The sequence below is a fragment of the Rhodamnia argentea genome, chromosome 6 (genome assembly GCF_020921035.1).
Source record: "Rhodamnia argentea isolate NSW1041297 chromosome 6, ASM2092103v1, whole genome shotgun sequence".
Classification (NCBI taxonomy): Eukaryota; Viridiplantae; Streptophyta; class Magnoliopsida; order Myrtales; family Myrtaceae; genus Rhodamnia; species Rhodamnia argentea.
In genome coordinates, this window is record NC_063155.1 from 30,741,599 (window position 1) to 30,752,301 (window position 10,703).

The window sequence follows — 10,703 nt, forward strand, 5'->3', positions numbered from 1 at the left end:
GACCAAATCCAAAGCGATAGAATAATCGTACGACATCGTTATTTTCGCTTGTCGACAGTATAATATGGTTTTGACGAGGTATAATGTGATGGTGGCCGTGGGAAACCAAAAGCTCAAAAGGCGGTTTGGCAGTTGGATAGAAGTTTCGCCCCCCTGCCTCCATTGACCAGACAGTAAAAGCTTGTGTTCGCGTTTCAAACAAGAAGACTAGAAGGAAGGAACTGAACACAGGTGAGGAAGCAAAACATCATTCCTCGGTTAAGCTTCCTGAGCTCAGCCGCTTGTTGGTAAGTGGGAGAGAAAAAAAATATTATACAGAACGACGGCGAGTCACGTATTCGCATTTCTCGAATTTCCAAAATTCAAAATAGAGCAGTAATCATCATTTCCGCAAAGTGGAGAAATTTAATTGGTTGAATCATATCACATCGGTGATACACATGATTGCGTAGGTACATTTGATGTTTCTATAAAATTTCGAAAATTTTGGTCAAGTGATGAAGCGCTTTATTCTTCTTCCTTTTTCTATTGTGATTACGTTTGATTTAGATGCGGTGGATCTCTAATTCAAATTACAGCTCGCCTATTGAGAATAATTTAGAAGGTCGCATCTAGGCCTAGAGCCATGCTAGACAGAGGCCACTTGATATTTGTGTAAGATTCCTGAAATGTGACTGTCGAAATAATTAGTAATGTCAATGAGTTTGGCACCTCAAAAAAAAATAAAAAAAATCATTGGCATCACCTTGGATAATCCGCCGACATCTCCTCCCCAGTCTGAATCTGATCTATTGGCAAAATCCGGTTTGTAATAGGTTTTTTTATCTTTCATGCATGGCGCGTGTGCTATTGCATTAACTAGCGCGTGTAAAACGCTCTTCGCTTGGGAGGGTTTAGTACGTTAAATCCACCATACTTAGGAATCAAGAGTTTGGCGTCTTCATATGACCCGTCGAAGGCAAATTGAGAAATGCCTATGGAAGCAAGGAGGTAGAATTCCACACACAAGATGTTGAAGAAACCATGTGATGAGATGTGTGTGCTAGTGTCGTACTCTACTGCTCATAGCGAAAGTGCCGGTCTCTCGCCGTTCACACAACAAGATTGGAGGGTTGCTAAAAATATGAGAAAATTATCAAAAAAGTCCTAAATCTATTGTAATTATGCGCGACCGGCCGGAGGAAGAAGGAAAAGAAAACAACAAGAAAAAGGAAGAAAATAAAAAAAGGAAAAAAATTGAAGAAAATATTAAAAGTTATTTAAAATTATCCACGTCGGCAACTGTGTTCATGTCAATGCCGGTCGGCGTCTACGTCGGAGCGGGCCGATCAATTTTTTTGGAAATAATGAATTGGCATAAATGTAAAAACTTTAGGATTGAATTAGCACAAAAAAAAAAGGTTTAGGACTGAATTGGCACAGTTACTACCGGTTTCGGACTTTTTTAAATAAGTTTCCCTGAAAGTCATCGGGGACTTCTTACAAGTTTTCAATAAAGTAACCCACGGTTTGTGTCGGTGATGATCCGATGTGCAACTACAAAGTTCCAAAGATGTCGATCGACTTAGTGAATAAAGAGGTGGTTTATTCTTCAATGATGCGGTACTGGCCATCAAGGCGAAATCTCGCAATTTGCAATATTTCTAAATTTTTTCTTTAGAAGTATTTAATTTTATGTTCAAAAAAGGGCTTGGGCCAATCATGCTAGGCCCGACACGTGGCCCGGCACGGACGGCCAATCCTAGGCATGCCCGTTGCCTTATGTAAATAACCTATTCGATGTGCAATTATGTGCATTTGTGGAGATTAAACAGAGTTAAATGATCTCGGATACGTGTGAATGAGAAAGCAGGTGTGCTCTGCAAAGAGACGGAACACAAATTGATGAGGAGAGTTAAAAATACAGGATAGAGAGAGAGAAAAAAAATTGTGTCCATTTAATAAAGGCGGTGACGTCACAACTTACGTTCCACGGTTGTTGCATCGCTTCGCCGCGCTGCTGTCGCGTTAAGTCTCTAATGACTCGCTCCCCTCGCTAGACGTTGTGATTTGTGAATCGTCCCGTAGCGACGCATTGCCCGCGTACTCCCAGAGCGCGTGAGACCTAGTAACTCCTTCCCAGTACCCACCCTCGTATGGAGGGGACCGCTTTCTGGGATTTTTACGTAATTTAGGAGCTCCTTTGGACCGAGGAAAAGAAATGCAAGCCGGTTATTACAAGTTCGATGAAAGACGTGTTCTCCACGTCATCAATTCGGGCGAACCCTCCTCATACTTTCTCCACGTCCTTCCAGAATGTATCGGTTGGTTCGTCCAATTGCAATGGTCCACAAATGGCTGGCCGATATTTCAACCAAATCAATTGGCAAGTCAGCATCCAAAAAGTAATTTTTGAATTTTGAATCGGGCTATCATCTCAGTAGCTTAAATTTCTAGATTAGTGATAGTGAATTCCATAAAATTTTACGCCATATTGTAGTCGAAAGTCCTTATCTTTAAAATTCAAAATTTTCCAAACTCTTTATTTGCCTCGTTTATAAAGATTTTGGCGGAATAAAAAACAGTTAAATGTCTGTGAGTATTCATTCTTGCTGCGCACGCGCCTGGACTCCGCGGGCAACTCCAACATTGCAAGCGAAAGCTTCTAGAAAAGTCAAAGCAACAACCGCCTCGCTCACTTGTGACGACTTCCCTGATTCACACTCTTATCTGTGCACGCGGTCACGCTATCCTCGCTCTCCCTTTTGGCGGCTATTTGCCATGTTTGCCCTTCATGCCCACGCAAGCTCCGCCAAAATAATACCCTCCATGTCCCTACTTACTCCCCAAGAAACTCAAGGGGTTTTTCGCCACTTCACTTAGCGTAAGCAAATAGGTCATTCGCTCCCCACCGTCGCTTCTCGTCCCTTATATAAGGCTCGCACTCCACCACACACTCTCATACCAGTCATCCCAACTCCGCAGCAAAAGAAGAAACCAGAGAAAGGCAGCCGCTTCGATTTCACATTCTCTTGCTACAGACTTCCAGAGATGGTGAAGAGAGAGAGAGGGGACACGGAGGTCGAAGCCCTGGCCATGGCCAATTGCTTGATGCTCCTCTCCCGAGTCGGCGAGAGCCCCGACTCAAACCGAAAGTCGTGGCCCACGGAGCGGATGTTCGCTTGCAAGACGTGCAATCGGGAGTTCTCGTCCTTCCAGGCGCTCGGAGGGCACAGAGCCAGCCACAAGAGGCCAAAGCTGATCTCCGGCGACCTCTTCCACCTCGGCCGCGCCGCGGATTCCTCGCCAGCCAAGCCGAAGGCGCACGAGTGCTCGATATGCGGCCTCGAGTTCCCGATCGGCCAGGCCCTCGGCGGTCACATGAGGAGGCACAGGGCCGCCATGACGGAGAGCTTGGCAGCAGCCGCAAAGCCTGTGCCAGTGTTGAAGAAATCGAACAGCAAGAGAGTCATGTGCTTGGATTTGAACTCGTCGCCGATGGAGGACGACTTGACCTTGCGTTTAGGAAAGGTTGCGCCGCCTTTGATGCTAGATCTCGTTTTGTAGGGGCTTAGAGAGAGTAGATTATGGTGTACAAAGCAGCTTTTAGCCTTTTAGTCGGTGCCCAGAGACCTCTTTTCTCTTCTTTTTTGAATTCATTGATTGATATTTCGAATCAGATACTGTATTATTTTGCATGGATGTTCTCTTGTTTCATGAGCGCATATTGTGTTGTGTTTGAACGAGATGAGTGGGAGGATGATCACGCTCTGCAGCTTTCGTTGCCTGCGACTGCATATACGGCTAAGCTTTTCCTTGTTGGCCTCTTTGTGTGATCCGAAGATTGATCAACATCTGAAGTTTGTGCTCGGTTCAATAAATTAAAAAGGAATTGTACATGGCGCTGATGATAAAAGTGCAATAAAAAGCCAACCGAAAATACTTGATGGGAGATCTTTCTCGAGGAACGGACGAGTCACGAGAGGCGTGCGATCATTGGTCCCATTAAATGACAAAAAAAAGAAAGAAAGATCTAGGCTCATTCTCAAGTCTCTATTATGATATTATCCTCTCGGTTGCTTCTAAGCTTAGCTCGCCTCTGTCTTTTCTTGTGCCGTCCGCTCGCCTGTCTTCTGTCTTCTTTACGGCCGCCCCTTGGGCTGCATTCCTTCGCGGATGGGTCTCGGTTCAGGGAGGTGCCGAGGTCAACCGCCATCGGTGTGATTCGAGGTCTATGACCTGTAATCTGCACCAATTTGAGATTGAAGAGAGAGAGAGAGAGCTCATCGCCACTGGCAAGGGATCATCCTCAAGTCCTTGTCAATCCTGATGGCGGCGAAACACACATAGTAGAAGGAGACAGTTGCCGGTGGTACGGGGAGGAAGATGCTTAGGTTGGTAGTAATTCCATAAACATGGAGTCATGCCCAAGCGTAGCTTGCATTCAATTATATGCAAAATAGTGTTGCGGCTTAAAAATCGGATTTTCCAATTTTAGGTTAATGGATTACCAAATTAATTAATCAGATTAATTAACTTAGCTTGAACTCTCCCAAGTTCTATCAAATCGTGACTCATGATTCGAATGATTATCTTGCAAAATATTTTTATTTTTTTTGAAGCCGTTTTTAGTAGGTCGATTAGAAACCTAAATAAAATAGTGGGAGAAAACTATTTTATTCCCGCAAACCACAAGACTTTGTTACATTAATTTTTCAATTAATGCCCTTTCGGTATTAATTTCATGAAAAAGTTTGATTTGGCGATTTTGATGAATTTCGACTTGAAGCTTAAAAGGTGTAAATTTTTTGGGTTTTCTTTTTATGAATTTTTTTTTTGTGTGTAATTTTCGAAATTAAAAATTAATGAAAAATGATGGTGAATTGGTTCAAGACTATCTTAACTTTTTTCGGATTCAATTTGCATTAATTCCCAAAATTTTTAAGAAAATCTTTTTTATCCTATGTTTACATCTTTTAAAACCTATCCTAATGGATTCGGAAGATTTTATTTATCGAACGCAATCCATAAGATAGGATTTCTAGAAAAGCCTATCTTTCTAAAAATGATAAGACGTGGTTTTTAAGAAACCATATCTTCCTAATCTTTTTTTTCTTTTCTTATATTTTCTGACAATAAATTTACGGACATGAGACAAGAATTTTTATTTTCTTTTTCGAATTTTCTGATTTTTTTTTTGTGATTTTTAGTTTTTATGGGTGAATTTAAATTGAAGTTGCAAATCTTTTAATGAAAAGATAATCACTGCTATTTCTTTCGAATTAAGTTTCGATCTAAAGCCTGACAGGTCGACCTTAAAATTCGAAATACCCGCTAGGAAAATAATTCAATGTAAAGCCCGATAGATAGACTTATTCCCATATATGCGGTTGCGGATAAGGAAATTTCTAATCGATCATATTTTGAAATATTTTGGTATCTTGAGTATATTCAGAAAGATTTTCGGATTATCACAAGATTATCACAAAGATCTCAAAATATTTACAATGAATCATAATTTTTCAAAAATATTCAAAATCCAAATTTAAACGTGCAATCTTTCCAATTAGGCAAGTGACATGTTGCAAGATTTTCAAGGATATCCGAGTCAGATATGCAGTATTGAACTTTTTATGCACAATCTTCCAAATTAGACAATCAAATATTGCATTATCCTAAATCAAGGAACAAAATCTTCAAGATATGCAATGAAATGCACAATTCATGCAAAATAGACAACGATGATATTCTGAAGTATAGAATAGGACACTATACCTAATCCTCGAGATATGCTCTTTCCTTTTCGGACTTGCGCGAAATCTGATGAATCAAACTTCAACTCTTACGGACCGGCTCAAGAAGGAAGGACTTGCGGATCAGCAACTTGTGGTACGGCCACAACGATAGGACTTTCTTGGACCTTGCAGTGATGGCTCTCGATTCGATCGGCAGGATCGTGGCTGAAATTCCTGCATTGCAATAGTCCCCAATCAACAAGGTAACGTGACTGGTCCACAGCAAGGAAAATCGCCTTGAGCAGTGGCCTAAAATAGCGCTAAACGACTGCTTGGATCAAACGGATAGCATCGAGAAAGAGCAGAAGCGCCAAAGGACGAATGGTGTCAAGGACTGAGCCGAATCCACACAAGGCCTCAGAGGGATCTAGTGTCTCTCTTGCTCTCTCTTTTTTTCGTGGGTCTCTGAATTTTTTTTGAATGAATTCCCCCCTTTGTGAAGGTCCACGACATATGTATATATAGGTGTGAGATTAGGGTTTCTTGCCCATATATCTTTCATATTTTCATTCAAAGGACATTTTCTGATATCTCTACGATATTATTGAAACAATTTGCTCATTTATCCTTTAAGATTTGAAATATTATAATATCTAGATTAATTGCCCCCAAACTAATATTACGAATTTTAATGAATTAATTGCTTCCGTTGCCAGTCCTATAAAATGCAAATGTAATGCATGAATGCTAAAATTAATGATAAAAATGATTCAATTATTTTTTGTGAGAACTAAAACTAATCTTCTTTTTTTTTATGCAAGATAAATGAGGAATGAGGGCCCTCTCTTCCTTAAAACTTGGTGCTGTAATATTGGGATAAGTACGTTCGGAGTTTTAGAACTTATCGTCAAAGTGCAATTGAGTCCTACAAATTACAAAAAAGTATAATCAAGTCTTAAAATTTGTCAAATTGGTGCAATATAATCTTTCCGTTAACTGTTCAACTTTGCAAACAGAGAATGCTAAGCGACGTTTTTATTATTTTTTCTCTCCTATGTGGCGCCGATGTAGCCAAAACATGAATGATAATATTAAAACAACGTCGTTTTGGTCCTATAATTTTTTGAATAAAATTTTATTTTCAATAAATAAATAAAATGCTATTTAAATTAGATCAAAAGTTAAACTAAACTAAAGAAAAAAGAGGAAGAAGGCAAAACGGGGGACATCGGCCCTTGCCAACCATCCCCCCGCCATCCCCGGCACTTCTTAACCATGGTGGGGTGGCGGTGGCGAGGGTTGCTCTCGCCTAATTTTTCCTTTTCTTTTTCGTGTTTACTTATTTTTAATATAATTTAGATATTTTTTATTTCAAAAAAATAGATTTGGGCCAAAACGACGTCGTTTTAGCCTTATTACTATTGTTTTAGACAAATCATTGCCACATAGGAAAGAGAAAATAATAAAAAAGTTACCTCAGCATTCTTTATTTAGCCAAGTTTGATGGAGTTTCGACCAAAAAAAAGTTTGATGGAGTTAACGGAACTACTTAATTGCTCTAGTTTGATAAGTTTTATGATTTAATTATATTTTTTGAAAGTTTTGGAGCTCAATTGTACTTTCATAATAAAAATTTAGGACTTTCATTGTACTCATCCCCGTAAAATTTGTCGAATTTTTACCGAGCCACCTACTTAAAACCAATCTTCAAATCCCCTTTTTTGGTCGCAACTTTTTGGGTAAATTAGGGATTTCATTCAAGGACTAATGAGAAGCACGGAGTCCAACTATAACACAGTACTACAAAGGGCCCGTGGAGTAATGGGCCTGTTCTTATCAGCTAAGAACAAAATATTTTAACGTCACCGGGTGGGGTACTATGGTCGAGAAGAACAACTTCAGGTCCTTCAATCCCCATCTTAGCCCGCTCATCCGCACACTGATTGGCTTCTCTGTTGATATGATATGATTTATTCTCCTGAAACTATGATATTTTGGTCCTTTCTCTGCAGCAGTCTTCATTTGAGAATGGTGAGAGTCGTCAAATATTAGTCAAGATAAACCTCGATGACCCTTACGGAGGACCATTCATTTTCGAAACAACCTCTTGACGGAATTTACACACTAATATGTTAATGTGTTTGTATAAGCTTGATCGTGATGAATGATAAACATGTCGAGTGTGAGTTGACCCGTTTCCTTGCATATAACTCGTCTAGACTCGTCTAGTCAAACAATTGAAAATGCTCCTTGTGTTCACGCGACATGTTTAGATACATTTAGAAATACTTATAACATGCAAGTACAATTTTAAGCACTTTTATGTATAAGAGTTCATATCTTAAAAGTTCTGTGTGGTGCAGTCCGTTTAATTAACGTGCTATGATTGGGCTTAATATTGAGACGTAACTAATGAAGACTTTGTACTGGGATTAAATTGAAATTTGACATGGCAGCAATTGAGAGGAGAGAATTAAAAGACAATTGAGGGACTAAATCAGACAAATAAATAAAACACGGGGACGAAATAGAACAACAACAATAATCGGGCTTAAACTAAACATATTATATTAACCACATAAATGTATTCTATTTGTAATTTTAACATCATTGAACAGATTGAACTACTTTCTAAAAGGTTCAGAGATGGCATTGAATAAAGATTGGTTAACTTTTCCTTCGCGAGAGAATCTGTCGATGATTTTCATGCGTGTTTATTATTTGTTATGGAGGCAAAAATTGCCACGCGCGCTTATTGGGAAAGCACATTAAGTTAAAAATACTTTATCTCAAGCAGTAGAGGAAATCGAGCTGTCCGTAATTGGACTATACAACTCTTATCTTTCTTAACGTGTAGCTGGAACATCGTTTAGCCACTTGCTCACGATGGCGACACCGCAAATTTTTCAATGTGCAAACTCTAGTATTTGATTCCGCATCAATGAACGCATCGAATTCCCATTAAAAAGCAGCTTTATTTTCCTTGGAGGTATGCTAGATCGGACACCAACTCAATAGAAAAGCTAGAAATGGATGACGGAATATTCCACATTTCATACCAACACGAAACTCAAATCATAATTAGTGGGATTTAACAGTATAATGGCGACATTCAGTCGACAGCTAAAAATGACTAACTCATGAAACCAACGAATAGCAGGCTTCATTCACATTCGACTCCCAAACATTCGAATGCGTGCGACGTGCAGTTGGCAAATCCTGAAGTTTTTGCTCGAGATCGTGATTAGTTTAGTCACAAAACATCAAGGCCCCTTTCTTTTTGAGGAAAATGTGATGTTGCTCGATAATGTTTTTCAAGAAGTCATTTTCCAGGAAAATGATAATATTTTTCGGTGTTTGATTGAAACTAGAAAATGAACTAAAAAATACTTTTCGTTGTTTGGTATGGAGAATCAAATTGATTTTCCTCCGTGCACTTATTTTAATAATTTTCTATTTTTTTAATCACTTTTAAATTTTTTTTTATTTTTACTTTTCTCTTTTATTTTTATTTTTTCTTTTGTTTCCTTTTCTTTTTCCTCCTTCCTCTACCGCGACGGGCTGGCGACGGCCATAGGGAAGCTTGAGCTCACCAAGATCGGCCGAGCTTGAGGCTCGGCTAGCCACTTCTGTGGCCGATCATCGAGGCTCGGTTTATAGCGGGAGTAAAAAAAAAAAGAAAAATTACAAACAAAATATTATTCAAATAAAAAATAGAAAAAATAAATAAATAAATTCAAAGCATGTATAGAGAGAAAAGAGAAGAGAGAGATTAGTCTCCACGTAAAATAATTTCCTCTTTTTAAAGGAAATTATTTTCCTCACTTTTGAATCTATTTTTTTCGTTGATGGGAAATATTTTTCTTGACTTATTTATTTTCCGAGAAATGAACGCCGAAAAATAAAAAAATGTCTTCTCGAGAGTTTTTTTTTTTTTTTTTTTTGGTAAAACAACAGTGTTTGGTGAATGTCTTCTCGAGAGTTGCTTTTTGCGAAACGCACAAAGCCTTAATTAGTCCAAAGTGGTTGTTGCCTTACACGTGACGTGAGTAGGGTTTATGAAAGAGCATTGTCGTGACAACTTGTAACCCCTTAACTCTCAAAGTCTCGATCACCCATCACCAATTAGCGACAGTTGATGTTTTTAATAATCTGGCAAAGATTAAACTTCATTTGATTAAGAGAGGTTGCAGATCAATGCAAATACGTGATTACATCTGATTGATAAGTTTAAGTTAACATGTGAAAGGAGACAACATAAGTTTAAAATTTGCATAAATCCACGGACACGCAATACGGGGAAACTTTAACACCCCTTCTTACATGCAAACCGGGCTGGTGGAGCTGACGAATTAGGAGTTTCACATGCGAAATGAATTTGGGGGTGAAACTTGACACAGACATCATGTCGGATAAACCTACCAGAAGCTTAAACCAAGTGATTAAGAAAGACAATGCGCACACAAGACGAGTACAAACTCTATAGAACGGGTAGAAGTGAAATTGGCGAAATCGGTGGCGGCCGGATTTGGCTAATAATTATAATTAAAATAATAGAAAGCACAGGCAAAAGAGAATGAATCAGCAAAGATAATGCTCCGAGCATATGCTTGGAAGATACTCTCTCTCCATTAACGTCAAATCCCTTCTCCTTTCTTACTTCGGAAACCACCCCCGTCCCTCTGTCTCTCCCTCCCTACTTTCTCGGCGCATCAGTTTTTGGTGATAGAAGCTGCTGGCATCTGCAACCGCAATGGAGTCCTCCGGCACTCGGGCACGCGACGAAGGAGGCAGTGATGACCGGACAAATCCTGGCCGTTGACCCTTTGTCCGGTCTACAAATAGGTTGGGCAACCGCGGACCCTTTGGCAGTGCGTACCTGAGGAGCATGTAAGCTCAAGCATCATCATACGAGCATTCCAACTTTAGGACTGCATATATGTTTCTTAGGACCACAATTTTCTTTTCACAACCTTTTACCTGTTCGAC

General features: G+C 39.5%; 2 protein-coding genes across 2 annotated transcripts in view; both read left to right on the plus strand.

The window, feature by feature from the left end:
- Positions 1 to 10,703, plus strand: part of LOC115745945 (THO complex subunit 4A) — a 28,345-nt gene that overhangs the window by 11,757 nt on the left and 5,885 nt on the right. The gene's annotated exons all lie outside the window — the stretch shown is intronic.
- Positions 2,923 to 3,681, plus strand: LOC115745946 (zinc finger protein ZAT8-like). The gene has a single exon (XM_030681591.2). It carries the CDS (start codon positions 3,031 to 3,033, stop codon positions 3,544 to 3,546), a length of 516 nt encoding a protein of 171 aa, XP_030537451.1. The 5' UTR covers positions 2,923 to 3,030; the 3' UTR covers positions 3,547 to 3,681.